The sequence below is a fragment of the Limanda limanda genome, chromosome 9, assembly GCF_963576545.1.
Source record: "Limanda limanda chromosome 9, fLimLim1.1, whole genome shotgun sequence".
Taxonomy (NCBI): domain Eukaryota; kingdom Metazoa; phylum Chordata; class Actinopteri; order Pleuronectiformes; family Pleuronectidae; genus Limanda; species Limanda limanda.
Genome location: NC_083644.1, coordinates 18,142,233 through 18,161,712, shown reverse-complemented (window position 1 = coordinate 18,161,712; position 19,480 = coordinate 18,142,233). Strand labels below are relative to the sequence as shown.

At 42.9% G+C, this 19,480-nt stretch overlaps 1 protein-coding gene across 1 annotated transcript in view; it reads left to right on the top strand.

The window, feature by feature from the left end:
• The first annotated feature begins 4,519 nt into the window (after positions 1-4,519).
• The window catches only part of sema6bb (sema domain, transmembrane domain (TM), and cytoplasmic domain, (semaphorin) 6Bb), a 65,200-nt gene continuing 50,239 nt past the window's right edge, over positions 4,520-19,480 (top strand). Inside the window, exons 1-4 of the mRNA XM_061078457.1 lie at positions 4,520-4,628; positions 6,076-6,190; positions 11,838-11,898; positions 12,051-12,113. Coding sequence (XP_060934440.1) covers positions 4,520-4,628; positions 6,076-6,190; positions 11,838-11,898; positions 12,051-12,113 — 348 coding nt within the window. The remainder of the gene's footprint in view (positions 4,629-6,075; positions 6,191-11,837; positions 11,899-12,050; positions 12,114-19,480) is intronic.

Genomic DNA, 19,480 nt, shown 5'->3' with positions numbered 1-19,480 from the left:
GTTTGTATGCAAAGCATCCAAACTCCTGCAGTCCAGGAAGCTTCTCTTTATAACCAGGGTCCAGTTCCACATTACAGAGATTCCTCATATTTCATCTCTTCTCCATCAAGCCATTCTTCCTCTTCAAGGCCCTGACTTCACTCTGTATCAGAAGATGATCAGCGCTCATTAGGGCTTCGCTAAAGACACCCGACATAATTGATTAGCTGGTGATTTGTTTGTTAAGTTATCTTTATGAGGTGGCAGTAATGAAGTCCAGGGAGACGTTACACCTTCAAATTGATCTGGGGCTAGGGACAAATTAACAAGTCTGCGTAGAATCCTAGCAACTGGAGCGTGTGAGTTTCTTCAAAGCTGCTGTCAGACCTGCACTGAAGTCTGGATATTTTCCTGACATTTTCCAGAGGGGCTGTATGTTAGAAGGCAAATGTCCGAGTTAGTTGATATTTTCAGGAACTTTTCCTGCCAGTCCCCTTGTAAAATGTGTCTAGAATCAGTGAGCCCCTGTGATAATACAACAGGAAACTGTAGAGTAAGTATTGATGACGTTTCTTTCAAGCAAAACAACGAAAGTAAAACAATACCTATATCCCATATTGCAAAAACAATGATATTTGAGCTTTTGGACATAAGGGCAGATGCCAGTGTCAATGTGATGTAAACAAAAACCTGATATTTTCCTGTTGTGAACATCTCTAACAATCTCTTGTCTGAAAACAGCCAAATAAAGAACAGCAGAAAGTTGCTGTGGACGGGGAATTAAAGCTCAATCTGAGGTTTTACTCGACCAGACATTGTTTTAAAAAAAAAACTCCACTGTCTTCATTTGCCATCTGTATTAACTTGGCAAACAAATAGGGCTGTTGGGGTAGTGCCCGAGCTCAAGCTCAGTTCCTCCAGTTTTTGTCACAACATTGAAAACTATAGTCCCTGCGGAAAAGGAACTGATGCAATAATTTGCTACTGGCAGTATGTTGTTTTTTTAACGTTTTTTGTTTTTTTTAAATCCATGGAGCCAACGCACTTTGTGCCAACTTCAATATGGCTTTGATGACATCAACTGCCATTTTAGTTCCATACACAGAGTGGTATAGCACCCTTGGGTTGAATATTTTGTATTAAAGTCTCCCACAAATGGCAAAATATATATATGTGACTTTCAGTGTGCCTGGCTCAGTGATAATGTCATACTACCATGCAGTGTGTGCTTGTGCTTCTGAATGGACTCGCTAGAGTCATTTGTCATAATTACAGAGATGCTTTGGCTCGGAACTGTTTACACACACACACACACACACACACACACACTTCGCTTTAATACTTGTGTATCTACTTATTCTGCCGTCCCATGAAATTGTATAGCCCAGAGTGTCTAATTATACTAAGCGAATGCATACCGCCTGACATTTATTCATACATTATTAATAGCAGAAACAATAGAATCTCTGATTGGATATACTGACTTCCTGACTTCTCATCTTCTCTATCTCGCTCTTTGTTTCTCACTTATCTCTCTCCATCTCTCTCTCTCTCGCTACCCCTCGACCTCCTTTCTTCTCTTTCCGTGACTCTTTCCCCTTCACCTCCTGTAATTTTGCTTGTGGGTGTTGGGTAATTAGCATGCCTCCCACTTTTATTGTAATGGCAAAGTAGGGGAATTTGAAAAATGCCCCATAAAGATTATTTGTCCTGATAAGGTTATGTCTGGGACTCCATTAAGTAGATGGGATGCACAATGGCTGTTTGTATCTTTCAGAGGAGAGCGCGTATGTGAGAAAGAATGGCTGAAGAAAGGCTGCTGGTCCCAAATGTATATTATACATCGTCTCTTTCGTCTACTACATTTGATTAAAATTATTAACTTTAGAATTAATCTATTGTTTACTATTAACATTTTTACTTCATTAGCATATTTTGTTGAGCCTCCGTACAAATAGTTATGGCCGGTTTTGTCGAGAGACTGTCATGGTTTGAGTTCAGTCCCTTACTTCCAATTAAATGGAAGGTAACAAAGCAAGCACATTGTTCTTCTTACGGATAAAAAGTTCAATGCATAGCATTAAAATACCCTCTTACTAATTCAATGCGGGCAGGAGTTTTTATGAAATATGACAAGTAGTTATCGTTGAGTAATTTGAACAAACTTTACTCTCATTTACTGGTGCTGTTGTTACAGCCCTTATATGTTTCAGTATTTGTAAATAATACATCATGCATTAGTTCCTTTGAATGTGGATGCAGATTGGAGATGTTGGGTTTCTATTGCAACATCAGAGACACTTTTGCAATCGTTGATGTTTTGCTTCAAGTCAGCGCTAGTGCTGCTGGGAAATCCGAAACGTAATGACGAGGCTCCATGGTGGCTCTAGCCTGCTGAAATGGAAAACGGTTCTTTAAAAGGTTTGCAAGTTGAACCATGTCCGAACCAACCCTCGCACCCAGAATTGTCATCAGGATCCCCTTGGTTGAAAAGTGAGGCCAATAAAAATAGTCTTTCCCAGTTTGGGTCGGCCTGAGCACGGAGCACTGACCTCAAACCCATCCAACACCTTCAGCATGAAGTGGAACATCCAACATTAACTCAGCTCTGCGCTTGTGCCTGAGTTGGAATAAATCCCTGCAGCCAAGTTCCAACATCTTGTGGGAGCAGTAAAGAGTTTTCTAATGACGTATTGTCATTGTTTATTTGAACTGCTCAAGATTGTAGTTTTATAGTAATGAATTAGGGTCGTATATGCAACAAAATGTAATCTTTGCTAGTTCAGTCCTCAAGCACACAGTGCAACAAATGACTTGAACTTAACTGAAGATGACATGTGAAAGTCTAAAGGCCATTTTATACTCGACCGAAAACCACTAACACCCACTAACATCTGTTTTTTGTCTTCGGTGTAAAAGGATAGAATCAGTAGTAGTGGCTACAGCTGTGATTGCCAGATGTAAACATGACACCACCGTGGGCGCACTGCTCACTACGGCACAATCAAAGCAGAAGCACAGCGGCTGCACCTTATTTATATATAGTCAATAGACTACACATGGTAAATATAAGTTAATGTTGTAAGCCATGCAATGCTAGTGACCAGCCACCATGTAGCTTTGTTGTGAGTGTGATCAAAGCATCTCACACAGAGGCTCCAATGAGTGGATAGGACACGACATATCCATTTTAACAGTCTGCACTTCAGATAACAGCTCACCTAGTTTACCCCGACGTGTAGAAAACCTGCATATCTACACTTGTTTCGGTATTAAAGTGTGCAAGAGAGATGAAAACTGAGTTAGATGCATCCTGGATACCGTACAGTCAGCAAAGTGCTTGTCTTTCCATTGTTTCCTGCGTGGCACATGTGTGACCACAGTAAAATGCTAGCATCCTTTGCATAAAGAAATCCAACCTTGACTATTCAAATTTGAGATGTTGCAATTGTGCATGGGTGCAAGAGATGTTTTTGTTTGTGGTGACATGTCTGCTTGATTTTCAATGCAAATTATTCAGCGTTGCTTTCAGCATTAACAAGAAGTTAAAGTGGAGTTAAGAGGTTTTATAAATCACAAGTCCTTGCCAAGCAGGCATGGAGAGGGAACAACTTAGAATATTATAGATGAATAAGACAAAAAGATAATAACAACTTGAATAGAGGTCTCAGTAAGATGGACATTGGAAGCTACCACACACAAACGATACGCCAGTGAAACTGCAGAGACATGCAGAGGTAGCAGCCTGCCCTTAATGCCTTCTAGGGTTTGTGGCAATTCTGAAAGCTTTTCTCAGACAAGTCCTAAGTGCCGGAGTCATTTTCTAGATGGATCGTGTGAGGTAACTTAATTTGGGTATCATTTATATTTCCACATGAATCACAGTCGAGACCTGCATGTGCCTTTGTGCTACGTGATGATAAACACTGACCGTTACAGATCTGCCGTTAGAGAGGTGATATGCGTGGATGGCAAGCATTTAATCTATGTAAACCACCGCTACACTTCCTCTGTCAGTCTCTTTCATATCCTGGGTAATGCTTGATGTCTGGAGGTTTATTGAGCATTTCACTCGCTCTCTGCCAAGACAGATTTTCTATTCATTTACAGGCTGTATCCTGGCCTCTGTCTTGCCAAGATGTCACCCCCCCCGCTTGTGCTCCTATGTCTCTTTCTCATAGTTGCCATATGTGTCATAGGTGGTGTGATGTTTGATGTGGTGGGGCTGTATCACAGTGATCTGGCTGTATTCAGATCTGACCGGACACTTCCCACAATGAATGAGTCAATCGCTCAGTCAGAGCAGCGTTTTATCGCCCCTCTCATCAGGGAGCGAGATAGAGATGCTGTGGGTCTTTAAACTAAGAGCTTCAATTGAGAAAACAATCTAGCTATTTAGTTAGGTAGTTCCATAGTCTGTTAATTGGTGTTTAAGTAATCTGTGCCTTAATGTGTCTCACTCATCTGGCTTATTTAGCAACCACTTATTCTTTTCTGCTTTTCTGTCTTTTTTATCTCCACAGACTCCAGTGCTGTTGATATGGCAACCATGGCCCCTCCCTCCTTCTTCCTGCTTTGTTGGCTCCTCCGAATGGCCAGCCCGGCGTTCCCAGAGGAACCGGGGCCCCTGAACCTCATCCCCACCGAAGGTATTGACCCCGCTGATTTTTCTCACCCTCTCACCACCTACTACCCTGCGTGCCTCTCGCCCGAGTGTGTGAGGTGTCCCGAGACGTAGGGTGTTGGAGTTGGGGGGGAGGGCATAGAGGAGGCTTGGGGTCAGGGTGTGGGCTGTCGAGGTCAGACAGGCTCTCACACGAAGGGTGTTGACTGGTGTCCAGGTCAGGAGTTGGGGGGTCACACTCAGGAATGAGAGTGGAGAGTGTAGGAAGAAACTCGTAACTTTCCCACACACACAGAGAGAGAGACCCTCAGGAGACAGAGCTCCTCACACACTCAGACTTTGAGTCTCCATATCAGCTCGACAGTCTCCATTCTAGGCCAGACCCTTGATTGATTGCAGTTCAATAATATTGATTGATCGTTTCCCCAGCTGAGTCCTTCTGCACGTATCAATACCACACGCAGCGGAGAGTAGAGGTTGTCAGTCTTCTGAAAACTACACTGCATTTTCGTCTCAGTAGCTGTGTTCTATTGCAGGTATAAGATATAATACAAAGCACATTCACATCTGGATGGACAGACGAGACAAATGGAGGGATAGTGTGGAGGTGGAGGATGAGAAGAGAAATAATGAATCATAGTGGATCCCAGGACACAGCGACAGAGGTTCTGTTGAAAGTAATTACATGACAGGAATAAAACAGGCTGACAAAACATAGAGTTGAATAAGAAGAGGAAACAGATGAATGGACTGTGTGTGGGATAAAAACAGGACAGAGAGAGGATGCGAGGATGTTAGATAAAACAATACTGTCTCATTCACCTCAGTCAATGTCAAAGACGGGCAGCCATACTGATTTTCCGTCAGATTTATACGTAACTGTTATTTCTGCTTGTCTCCCCACTTATTTTACACTGTGTCACATCTGTGGGACGTGATAGAAACAGACCAGCAGCTGAACACAATCCACCGCTTTTATCTGCAATTTCTCTCCCTGAAGGTTTCCCTTCCTCCACATACAGAAATCCTTGTCCTCTGAAAACAGTTTGAGTGTTTTGATGTACGTTTCTTGATATTTTTGAAATGTCACCCATCCTTGTGTGTATCACTTTTTTGAATTATCTGAGTCAGCTGGCAGAACACGTATTGCCAAACTTGTCAACATGAACAATTTGTCAGTAGTGAGTCTCAATCACTCAGTAAAACCTGTGAATGTAACAGTGACACATGCAGCACGTTTCAGAAATCTTTCGTTTTCAAAGGATTATTTGTCTGTGTCTTTGTCTCTTTAATGTATTAGATGTGCTGCTGTTTTACAAGCCTGGAGCTTTGTCTCCACATCACCCAGCTACTGCTGCGGAGCTGTCATAACAAACACAAAACCCCTTCTGTTTTGAGTACTTTTCTTCCTCCAAGATTTGTGTCAGTTCAGGATCAGTCACTGTTCGTCTCTTTGTCTCACTCCCCGACAGTGGCGAGACGATACCCGGTGTTTCTGGGCCGACCCCACCGGACGTGGCTGAGACAAGAGCCGCTGCACATCCAGAGGATCCTGCAAGTCAATCGGACGCTCTACATCGGAGCCAGGTACAACACAACACACACCGATTCACACAAGACTTACTAGAAACATATTCCCAATTCGTCAATGTTCAAGTTAACATGATTTTTCAGAAATATGAGATCTGTGTGATTTGTTTTTTACTGGTCGCAGCACACACACACACACACACACACACACACACACACACACACACACACACACACACACACACACACACACACACACACACAGATACTAAGCCTGTTTTCAGTTTGTTTGTTATGGCTACATTCGGTGCCATGCAACCATAGCTACATTGATTGGACATAAGAGATTATTCAAAAACCACTGGACAATGTGGAGGGATGTGGTATGGGTCAGGGGGAAATCCTTCCAATTGTGGTGCAGAAGAATTTTCCTTATGGCTTTTCTTTTACATTGTGAGATAGAATCAGTCATGGATCATGTGGAAAGTATATTTAAAAGACTGCTATTTATGATTTAAGAGCCTGAGATTTGAATTAGCTGATACAGTGAAACACTAGACCATTTACGTTGCTGTGTAAAGTGTTAACTGTTTAATGTGTTAATTGTGGAAGGAATTTATATGGTTGATTCACGTTTCAACATGTTTAACAGAATGAATCAGAAAGTAATTGGAAAAAAAAAAAATGTTTATATCAATCAAGGACGATTTTTACTTCTCTACATGGTCAAAATAACAGATTGGTCCTGTGAGGGTGTACCATGGGGCTTTTAAATGTTCTAACTAAAAGATCCGCTCTGGTAGTGTTTAAGACAGTGCTGTGAATATTTTAGTAGCTAGTCCCATGTTTCATAAACTGAGTGAAGTGATTTTTGCAAAGACACGTACCAAATTGGAAACAGTGATAGCTGCAGTGAGATCACTACAGAAACTTTGCCAGTTTTTCTGTTACAGTAGCTGCATCTGAAGATAGTTGGCCTGACAAATGTGTTCTGGTGTGGTCTCCATATGAAGATGGTCCCCATATGTCTGTCAGTCTGCTGAATGCGCTGATCCCGGTGGAGACAGCAGCCCTGGTGGTCAGTAGAGCCAGACGAGGGCGTCGTGGACGGCAGCGCCAGGTTTAGGCTGCTGAGCTACATCTGCTGCTCCCCCGGAGCCATTCAGGAGCCGAGCGGAGGCAGACAGAGCTAACAGAAAACATGCACCTCCAGATTTTCTGCCCCGTGTTGTCAAAAAATTAATTTAGCTTGCAACATGCTAAAAAAATGAGACGCAGTCGGTTTCCACATGTGGTGCTGGTTATTTGCTGCAGTGGCAGTCTGAAAGAAGATTGAAGTGGTTTCCAATAAGAGACGCCACTGTGGTCCAGGAAATGACCCAGTGCCTGGCCTCCAGCTGCTCTAACCTCACTGGTGAGAGTCGGTAGTAAATATATCAACCTATGTTACTATGGTTCCAGCCATTCTGTCTGTGTGGAGAGGGTCTATAAGGGAACACACGTGCACACAGCCAGATAATAAAACTGCCCTTAGACTACAGCTACTGTTGTCTGCTGGACAGCTTTGAAATATAACCAGTCTTAAAAAAGGTTATTTCCAATTTACAGCTGCAGAAATTATTACTGAATAACAGAGGTAAACTGATATGAATGTCTCAGCCAAGCACATGATACTGAAATGCAAGACTTGTAGGTAGAAGGCGAAGGATGTTGATGGCAGGAAACAGAGAAAGAGTTTCATGAGTACACTGTATATATTTTTATATATTCCGTGTAAGTGGCTAATACTGTTTTCGGCTTCGTGACAGAAAATGATCAGTCTGTTGTGAGAACAGATCCATGTGCGAGCTGGAGACAGCCCGGCAGGAAGGCAGAGTTTTAAAATGTGTAATGTATAAATAAGTACCTGTGGTGGCAGGTGTGACTGCAAAAAAGCTCCTACACCGCGCATAGCCTGATAAGACGCCTCACTCATCCCCAAATCCTGTCACCATTAGCATAGTTGCTCCTCAGACTGCAAGCGCTGCTGAATCCCTGCCCAGGCACCTGCTGCGAGCAGCTACCTCGCCCCGTCCGCTCCCCAGCTGCGCTAAAGGAAAGTAAACTATGCATTTGGATGGTGTCAGGTGGAGTGAAGCACCTTGCTGTGTTAAGCTCCTGACAAGACGAGCAGCTGCAGACTCTGGTCCTCAGCGCTCGGTCTGATCCAAAGGGCTAATCCACACAAATCATTTATAATGGAGAGTGTTTACCTATTACAGAGATGACCAGAGGAATGACGCCAAGTCTTGATTAAATGTTGCATTTCTGAAAAATCTGATTTCTGCAGTCTGTGTGATTACTCATGTGTTTGTGAGTGTGTAGCTGTGGGGAAAGTTTGCAGACTTACTGCCAGGTTGGAGGTCCCTCAGTTTATTAGCCGGCAGACGCTGACCTCAGAGGTCAGTGGAGGTTACTCAGCGGTCACAGACAGGTTGAATGACTCATGGCAGATGGGCAGGCAGATGATCAATTGTGGCAAAGATCAGGAAGCTTTGGAGGCTGCTCAGTTGTAGTGAGGCTGGGAGAGAAAGTTAATGTACAACAAATTACTGTACTTGACCAATGACATGAAACAAAATGGGTGCATACGATTATTTTGCAGTCTATCTACAGCTTTTCCTTTGAAGGTCGCTGGAGCCGATCCCAGCTGACATTGGGAGAGAGGCAGGGAAACCTGAACAGGTTCCCAGTGTATCACACGGCCAACATACAGAGACAAACAACCATTTACACTCACATTCCCACTGATGGGCAAATTAAGAGTCATCAATTAACCTACATGTCTCTGGAGTAAGCAAGAGTACCTGCAGAAAACCCATGCAGACACAGGGATGACATGCTAACGATTAGGTTTATTATTGATTTAATAATTATGACTTCCACTAGGGAGATAATGTTTATATTTTGTTTGTTAGTCTGCCTGTTAGTTAGCAGGATTACGCAATAAACATAAGGCATTAGCCTTGGCAGACGTATGCACCCTTTTAGTTTAATATGTAGTTTTTAAGTGTTCTCGAAAAACTCTGACTAAACAACAAAGCCACAGAAGACGTTGTAAGGGTCACCCTTTACTGTCACATATCTTCAAAATACTCTGGACAACTGTAAAGAACAAAATACAAAGAATTCAGTCTGTGTTTTCTGAGTTTAATGCCTGAAGGTATTGAACTCAAACATTCTTCTGTATAAGCTTGGTGGTGACAGTGTGCAGCAGTTCACTTTAACACTACTTCTTAGTTTTCACATCATTGCATAGTCGGTTGTCAGGAGTAAGTCTGTAAGTGGGTTGCAGGTACTTAGCCTGGCACATATTTACAGATACAAACGCCTGCATGCACAGACATGCCACAGCAACACTCTCCCTCCGTCAGCAGATGTGTCGAGGTAACTAGGTGGTTTTACTTTCATCTAGCGGAGCGGCTTCTCCTGCTCTCTCCATTTGCAGGCTTAGAAAGGCTCAGTGCTGCTCACGATAAACCACAAGAAGAAGACTGCAAGTAGAAGAGCGAAGGAAAACTGAAATCTCTCTCAGGAGACATCGACGGCTTTCGAGGTCTCGACTTGACCTAGGTCTGCTTGTGTTTGGCCAAGAGGAGAAAGTTCATGAGGCAGTCAAGTGAGAAATTAAGGAAATGTTGACAGTTTCTCTCGAGCCTGTGTTGACATTGTATTAGGGCAGGTCAGAAAGGTTCGGAGGCGTTGCATGAAATAACAGCTCAGGCACGTGCGTGCACACACTAGCACACACACACACACACACACACACACACACACACACAAACACACACACACACACACGCAAGCCTAGCCGAGAGGCGAGAGACAGGAGAGTTTTGATTTGTGGGTTTGAGGCTAGGGATTTGTAAGCCGAGGTGCCTTTGTGAGTTATGAGCCATTGAGATGAGGTGTTTCAAGGCTGCGTTCACATCCTGCTACATAAAAGAATAATGAAATCTTTGCTCAGTTCATACATGGTGTGTTAGTCCTTACCCTGAATCCCAACCTTAAATCACACGTTAAATCCACTTTATGAACAAACAAAAGCACACAGGCCACAGGCTTTGCATCATTCAAACAACCTGAAGCAAGCTAGAAGAGGGATGGCGAGAGAATGAGAAGCAGTAGCATGAATAATTTCTCCCTCTTCTGCCCTATCACAGGCAGCGGTGCTGGTTGCCAGCGAGGAGGCCTGTTGCTATACTCATTATGTTAAGCTGACACAACGCTGAAGCAGGCTGGATGAGATTACGCCTCACACTCTGGCCCACTCCAGTGTTTGGAGAACTCTTAAACTCTGACCCGTTAAAGCAAGGAGGCACCACGCAAGTGTTTGGTGATTTGGCACTTCTTCGCCCCTTAGCCATTGCCGTGGTCTGCAAGGCTGATTAAGAGTGGGCGTCTTCAAACCACACCACCGGGAAGTGGGGATGAATTATTCAGGAGAGATACCTGATGGCACTTGGCGTACCTGTGTTCATATCGGACTTACATTCTCACAGCTCTCTCTGTAAAAGGACAAACATCAAATAAAAGAGGAGTTGTGCTTTTACTCAACCTGAGCCCTTTGTTTATTAAAGTGGGTGTGTAAATTAATAATACTAGAAAATATGACTGCAACAGTCCAAGAAAATGTTCTCTGAAAGTTCTTTTTTCAATATTGCAAATGTCTCGCTTGATGAGAAGTTAAGAAAAATATCAGAATCCCTTTAATGCACATTGATGAACACTCTCAGGTGGTAGGAATACTCTCATGGATGCTCACACATGATAAACCCGTCCTCTGTCAAGACATCGGAGGAACACGCAGCACAGATGGGAGGCGGAGCTGGATGGAGTCGATAAATTCAATAGCACAGCTATGGCAGATTTCGAGAATAGCCCATTCAAAGCATATAGCCTTTACCTAGATGAGACCCAAGCTTCAAATCCATCCGTACAAATATATCAAGGCCTTGATCAGTATGCAAACATCAGCTTTTACCTGCTTATCCCAACTCTCATGTAGTGGGCACATTTCAGAGGAATGCCCAAGGTTACTGCAGAATTATGAGCAGAGCAGCGGTACACAAGTGCAGCAGTGTTTTTTGAACATCATGAATACATGCATGGTGTTAGGTGTTTGTGCCATGTGTAGGCAGCGTGCAGCTGGGGGTGTAAACATCAGTACAACAACTTGATTAAATCGTCCATTAATTCAATTTCAGGGTTTTGAATAAGACTGATAAGCAGAATTCGGAGGCCTGACAGCAAATTCGATGCAGCAAGTCAAGTTTAATGAGCGGAGGCAATAGGCAGACGGGAAATATGAGACATCATTATGCAGTCGAATTCCATTTCTCATATATATCAGGAGGAATGGAAGACAGTGTAAAGCTGCTCCCTAATCCCTGCAGGTCTGATCAACTTTAAAGGAATGAATGTCTCTAATGTGCTGGAATTATGGATTATACACAAGGTGGAGGGTTATTTGTAAAACCCTGGTGGAACTACCTCTATTCAGAGTTAGTATTAAGTGTCTGCCTGGATTTCATCCAAAAGAAAATCTGCAGTGACTTGCACCTCCCAGATCTGGCAACAATATTCAAGCTGTACTATACAGACGCATGTGCGGTGTCTGGCCTTCCCTCAATGGCTGCCACTTTCTCTATCTCTCTCTTTTCAGGGATGACCTTTTCCGTGTGGAGTTGGACATCGTCGCAGGAGATGAGATGTTCTACAATAAGGTAAGCACCTCCTGGACGAGACACACACTGCGTTTACCTCTTACAGGTAACTGCATCTCTGATCATTAGGCCACAAAATGTCATTTTTTGGAGAAATGCAAATGTAGCTGAACAGCGATGTGTGTCTGTGTGCTTTTTTTAAAAATGTGCAGAAAAGAACATGGGAGTCCAACAAGAACGACATCAGGATCTGCAGGATGAAGGGCAAACATGAGGTGAGACGGTGTTTAGCATTTGTTCCTCCATCTTTCCTTGTCAAACAGTAATCTCTATCATTCTCTATGTTTCAATCAAGTAGATATAGCGTGCTAAAATAGAACAGCACAATAATAGAATGAAAACAACATACCATCACGATCCTTTGTTACAGTATATATGTTAATTATAGCAACTTTAAATAGCCTCATCACATACGATCAAAAAACATCACTGTTACTAAAGTGACAGAACAGTAGTTTTACAGTTCATATACTGATTTGGTTGTAGCAGAATTTTTTTATTTCTAAGCTCATTGTGTAATTTACTGCCATAAATCAGTTTTTAAACTGAGTAGCTTTTCTATTTTTTAAGTAAAATCTGCCAAAGTTCCAAAAAAAGAGAAATCACTATATAATAATACATTATGTCGATAACGCATTATTGTTATAAACACACACGCAAGCACACACAGACATGATTTGTTAACCTGAACTAAATATTATAACATGTCTTAATGAAGACAAGTCCCCAGAATGTGACTGTGGAAACAGATTCGGGTCCCCACAACATGAGTAATACCTTCACCACACACACGCACACAAAGGCACAACGTGATCATCTAAATGATGCCACTTGTTTTACCTTTCTGGCTCCGAGCTTTGGTTTCACCGTGCCAGTTATCTAACAGTCCTGCCTGCTGGCACAGCTTCAGCAAGAGGGGTGCAATGACTGTGAATAATATCATTGTCCCAGCTCATGTAACCCATCTCACACACACACACTCATACAAATTGAGTGGAGGCACAGAACCAATCCTACCTACACACCACTTGTTCCGCCGTCGTGAATCAGGAATTCGGTTTGTGCCTTCCGAAAATGCAGGTGGGCGTTGAGGAAACTGAGGCCGTGAGGAAGAGGTGGGGGGAAACGTCCCAGCAGCCACCAGCAGCCCACGGCTGAACACTCACATATCTCTAACACACACACACTAGGGATCTGTGTGTGTGTGTGTGTGTGTGTGTGTGTGTTTGTGTGTAGTGGTGATGGTTGTGGTTGACCGGGGAAACACAGGCTCTGTCCCCTGAAGGCAGAGACAAAAATGACTTATTTAACACACTGAGAGAACACCCGACATTAAATCTGTGTGAGACAGTGCCAGACAGAAACACAATGGAGAAAAGAGGCACAGCGAAAAAAAAAGGGCGGGTGAAAGGAGGACAAGGAGAGGAGAGGAGAGGAGAGGAAAAGGAGGATAAGGAGGAAGAGGAGGAAAGGAGGAAGGGGAGCGTTGTTGGTCCTTGTTGACCAGCCCTGAGGAGAGCTGTGGGGCTGACTGAGATATGAAAGGTCTTCTTGCCCCTAATGACTGTACTGCCTGGTAATGCTGTGAGTCACTCGGCAATGTGAGGAAGATAAGAACACTGCCAGGTTGTCTCAGTCAGCTCTCTGGGCTCAGACTCATATGAATGACTGTGCTTGTGTGTGTGTGTCTGTATGCAAGCACATCACACACATATGCAGAGAACGAGAAACACTGATATTTTTAGTCACAAGTCATCTTTTTACATTAAAATGCAACTAAAAACTGTAGGAAACAGTTGGAACTCACCCATCTACATAATGTAATTGTGTGGAAAAACAAGAACGTCAGCTGCAGCCTCAGAGACGACTGTGGAGTTGAGTCAACACCTCTCTCACACAGCGTCAACAGAAAATGCAACACTTTAAAGACACCCTGTGTTTACTCTTGGGGAATTTTCTCCAAAAACAACTGTGTGTGTGTGTGTGTGTGTGTTCACTGCATTTCCTTCCTAACATTTAAATTTATACATTTATTTCGAACATTTTGAACCTGGTTGGAGGACCCCAGCAATTTGCGTCAAGAAAAATGTAATGCCCCTTGGTATTTCAACTTGGTTGAGGTGAAGCCTGATACTTAGGTTGTAACTTTCATTGTTAGCATCATACATTTTGGTCATCAAGCGTTCTTCATTCTGGGATAGTTTGGCCAGAGACGGATCCGCCCGGAGGAGGCTGCCACTGAATTGTGACAAGTTGTTTGTGGTTAATGAGCATTGATTATTTTCTTGGCACATTATCAGTGGACTAGATCAGTGGAATAGTGTGAAATCACATGGTGTAAATCTGACACCGCTCTTCTTGATGCCAAAACAAACTGTATAGTATACGTGTGCATCCTCATGAGTTTCATGTCATCACAATACCACTCTAAAGTGCTAGTGCTTAGAAACACAGGGTATCTTTAAGCTTCATAAAGTCACATTAGCAATATATGCTGTAGAGTTACATTCAACTGTGAGACCATATATGTTGTAATAGGTCACAAAGTGAATATATATAAATAAATACCTCAGTATGATAATTGGAAAATGGTGTATATTTATGAAACACTTTTCCTCTCATGAGCCACTCAAAGTTACGTTCACACACACACGTCCATACGCAGCGCTTGTTTTCTTTCTTATAACGCAGCGTTCATGCAGTGTATTCATGGCCTCATCTCACACGCCATTCACACACTGTAATTTGGGGTTCAGCATCTTGTCAAGGACACTTTGGAATGCGGACTGGAGGAGTCCGGGATCTAACCACCGGCCTTCCTCATGCATCACAAAAAAAAAGCTAACGTAAAGTATTTTAGATTATTTTTTTAAATGTCGACATGACGATCAACAAAGTAAAGTTATTCACTGATCTGATTGTTTTTGGACCGAAGGCGCTCTGGAGCTGCAGTATTATTAATACATGCAGCTCCCATTAAAACTTCCAAGTCAAAGCTCGATCAAGATTGATCAGGCATGGCTTCATCATTGAATATGTGAGTTGGTCCAAAAGTTTGCAGAAACCTTTATTTCATCATATTTGATTTTTTTGGCCTTTTTACTTTACAGAATTATGTCAGACGTGTCAGGATTTTCTCAAAAGTTCAGAACATTGAACATCAATGTATCGGTGTCCAGCTGCAGTGGGAGAGGTGACTTTGTACTGGATTAATATTTAACAAAATAATTTCGTTATTGACACATTTGCGTGCAGACACACAGGTCTGTACAGCTATCTTAGTGAGGACACTCATTGGCATAATTAATTCCCTAGCCCCTTACCCTAACCGTACCCATCCAAAATAAATGCCTAACCTTAATTATAACCCTAACCTTAAAACCAAGTCTTAACCCCTCCATCAGTTCATTAAAGGGGGGGTCACAAAGTGAGGAGCAGCCAAAAGATTCTCACTTTCCCAAAATGTCCTCACTCCGTAGGATCAAACTGGTCCTCACAAAGATAGCTGTACAAGAGCTCACACACGCACACACATACACGTGCAGGCTCTTACATCAATGTAGGTTGACTCACCCACCCTCATCTTTATTACACATTCTGTACATTTATACATATTCATGATTTCACGCCTCTTTTTTAACCACTCTCTTTGGTTAAATTAAATCCAAGATCTCTGCAAACGTTTGTCAGGGAGTCATTTCCTGGTGGCCTCCCTCGCCCTCTCCCGCCCACTCCTCCCCTCTCTCTCTATCTCTCCTCCACCTGAAAATGTCCTGTTCCGCTCGGGGGAGGCTTGTGTCAGATGTGATACATTCGCTACCTCGTAATTGGTTTTGTAATTAAATATTTCTGCTTGGCTGATCACAAAGGACATAGCGCTCTCCCTAATTAGGCTGAAAATTCAATATACTAATTCTTCTGCCTTTTCTCTTCTCGCGTGTTGACCAGACGATTTTTTGATGAGTCGGCCCGACTGTCACTCACGCTGCTTATTCCCGTCATATTTCCCTTTGTCCTCTGCGTTCCGCTGTCTCTTTATCTCTCCCTTATTTGCCATTGTCATTGTCTGCCGCTGTCGTTGCCCCCACCCCCACACTTTCAACCCATCCCTTTCTCTTCCGATGAAAGTACAAAAGAGGGTGACATGTTCCCCAGAGGTGGCTCTGTGCCAACACATCAACCTGTACGGCAGCGAGGCATGAACACTGAGGCAATTCCATATTTTAAATAGTATTTGGGCATCGATATAAGCGGCCCTTAGCAGGATTGTTTGATCGATATAACGTTGATCGTGCTCTCGGGAGAAGCTCTGGGTTTTCAGTCATCCAACTCAAATCCCCTCTCTGGGTCGGACTGTCGGAAGATTTGGTTTCACGGCCTTTTTGTGGCTCCTGGATTAATCAATCTGAAAACCCACATGTGAGTCGTAACTGTGGGCCTTCTTTAAATCTTAAACCGTCTAGTTGCTCTGTCTGTAGACAGGTTGTCATGGAAGTATTTTACTGTACATTGTAGGTTTTGTTTTACAGGTTGTCCCACTCTTGGGAAAAGATTGATGTCAGTTAAAACTTTATTTATATCACAGCAGTCTGTTGGTAAAATGCTGTAATTTTGAGAAGATTACCAAACTCACAACTCAAAAAGTAAAGTGTAACAAGGCAAAAAACATAAAATACAGGAAAAGGCTCTGCACACTTTACAACTTTACAACTTAACATAATAATGATAATGCTGAGTCTCAGCAAATGAGGCACAACTAAAACCCAAGCAATATACATTTTTGGGGACTGATGCAGATACAAATTGTAAGGGGTTAAAACTTCCCAAGACCAACATATTGGATATATATTAACAATAAGTCCTATGAAGTCGTTATCAATTCATTATGGCAAAGAAATGTAATTAAGTCTTGATGTTTTACAATTTTTACCATGAACTTAATTATAAATAAGTCTCAATAAAAAGAAAACCCAAAGCAGCCGTATCTAATTAACTTGAATCAACAAAATAAACACACATCTAATCAAGTAAAATGTAAAGATAAGTGCACATTTATTCTGCATTATTTTCACATTAAAATCAAAGTGTTCTTATGAGCAAAGCTAAACGCTGACACCGATATGTCTGTGAAAGGCTCATATCAGCCTATTTTTATCAGCCAGCTGATAAATCCTCGGGCTCTATGCACAAAACAAATAAACTTCGTATCAGCTTTCCAGATGTTTCTGCAGCATTTCCCTAAATGTGATACCTATTTACACTGTTTCCCAGTGGCTTCTAGTGTTGATTCGTCCCCAGTCTCTGTGATATGTTGTAATAGTAAACACTACATTGTTTTGCCTGGGAATCTGCAGCTGTGAACTACATACCCGTATATACTTGAACGACAGCAGGTTTTATCTCATCAAAAGGTTTCGACACAAATTCGGCTTGATAAAGGTTCAGTGACTAAAAGACTTAAACTAAACCTAAACTAAATCAATGCTCCACCGTTTTCTCAGCAGGTTTTCAGACAGAGCTGGCCACGGGTGACCAGTCTGTGTTGTGGTCAAGGATTAAATGGCTGTGTGTGCGTGTGTGTGTGTGTGTTCACTCGTTTGTGTGCATGTTAGTGTGTGTATCAGTGTGTGTGTGTGTGTGTGCTTTCACCAGGGAGTGGACATCAGATGACCCCACAATCTGTAGCTCTAGCTGCAGGTCAGCTCCACTGCTGACAATGCCACATGGCTGCCTGGCCAGGACAAAACTTATTTTCTATCACTCTCTCTCGCTCTCTCTCTCTCTCTCTCTCTCTCTCTCTCTCTCTCTCTCTCTCTCTCTCTCTCTCTCTCTCTCTCTCTCTCTCTCTCTCTCTCTCTTTCTCTCAATTATCTCACTTTCCCTCGCCCTCTCTCTCCCTCCCTCTGGTGTCTGATGTTTGTTTGGGGCCTGTGGTGTGTTCAGTCAGAATTACCATCAAGCAGAGAAGAAGGGTTGCAGAGGGATGCGGATTAGCGTTAACATGCTGACTAAGACCGTAGCACTCAGAACAGCACATCGCTGCTAATTTGGTATCACTGTTAATTTATCCTCCGCCCACGTGTACATAAACATACACGCACTCTCTTCCTGTCATAGAGTCACTCAGGGATCATCTGGGATTTTTCTGGAAATGACAGGCCCGTTGTTAATGAGTGGAGACGAGGGCTCGCCAAGTCTTTGTGTGTGTATTGTGTATACAGTATATGTGTGTGTGTGTGTTTTTGAGTATGTGTGGGAGAGTTCTGGCTGAATGGTGGCTCTTGGCAGGGCGACGCTCTCTTCTCCGTGGTCGCTAACATCAGGGGACCAGCCAGGCGTGTAATGGAAACTAGAGATTTAGAGAAGCTGCTTGCTAAATATGACCCCCTGATGTCCTTCTTTAGACGGCTCTTATTGTTCGGACATTACAAAGCAGGTCATCAGGATAACTTATTATATTTTATAAAAAATGCTGTGGTTGGGAAAGACCTTGTGACACATGAACATATTAGTTTCTTGGTTAGACTAAACACAGGAATGTTTATTGTAGCCGCCAGTCAAACAGCACATTCATTAGGGCTCTTTCGGGAAAAAGCTTCATCATTAGAAGAAACACTGAGCCCGGGATCAGGCCAAATGAAATCATCTCAGTGTAAAGGTTGAGTTCCGCACAACAGATGAAAAGCAGATGCAGAGGGTGGAGCCTCCTCAGTTTTAATGGTGTCTGACTGCTGCAGGTTGTTTGGAGCAGATGTGTTGTAGCAACAGAGAAATTGTTGTCAATCCTCTGTCACTGTGTGTGATCACTTTACCTTTATATATTTATATGAATGCTTTTGGATATGCCTGTTTTGGTGTATAATATCCATGTCTCTGCTGGGAAATTCGGAGTTGGAATGCACTTGCTCAGTGTAGATTAGAACGAGCCTGGCTAACATCAGCCTCAAGAGCAAGACACTGATTAAGATATTATAAACTGCATAGCATCCAATTTATATCAATAAATATTCACATATGCAAACCTTCTCACAGGCACACATGAACATGCTTGAGCACCTCTCTCCCCAACTTCCTCTCGATCTCCTTCAAATGTCGCCATCCATTCACGACTAAGTCCATATTTGCACTGAGCACGCGCCCCTGTGTAACTCATCTGTGCTGCAGATTAATTTTTCAGAGGCCAGGCAGCTCAGTAAGAGGAGGAGGAGGAAGGGTAGGAAGGGGAGGAGGGCTGCAGTCGTCTGGGTCTTGGAAAGTCTTGCCAGCCCGCACAGGTGGCGTTTTGTCTGGACTCTGCCCCGGGGTGTGAGGGAGCAGAGAGAGGAGGAGGAGGCAGAGGGGAGAAGGAGGAGGCATCGGGACGTACAGCATTTGAATTCATATATAATTGCTCAATTCAGTGATTCGCCACTTGTTTTCTTATTAAATGTGGAAACCACAGAAAAGCCATAATCCTGCAGACTGAACTAGGCTTTAATAAAGAAGTACCTGGAAGGGCCAATTGGATTCATGGAACTAGCGAATAAGGGTTAATGAAATGCATGCATGCAGCAGGAATTAATTTTGACGATGTCTGTAAAGT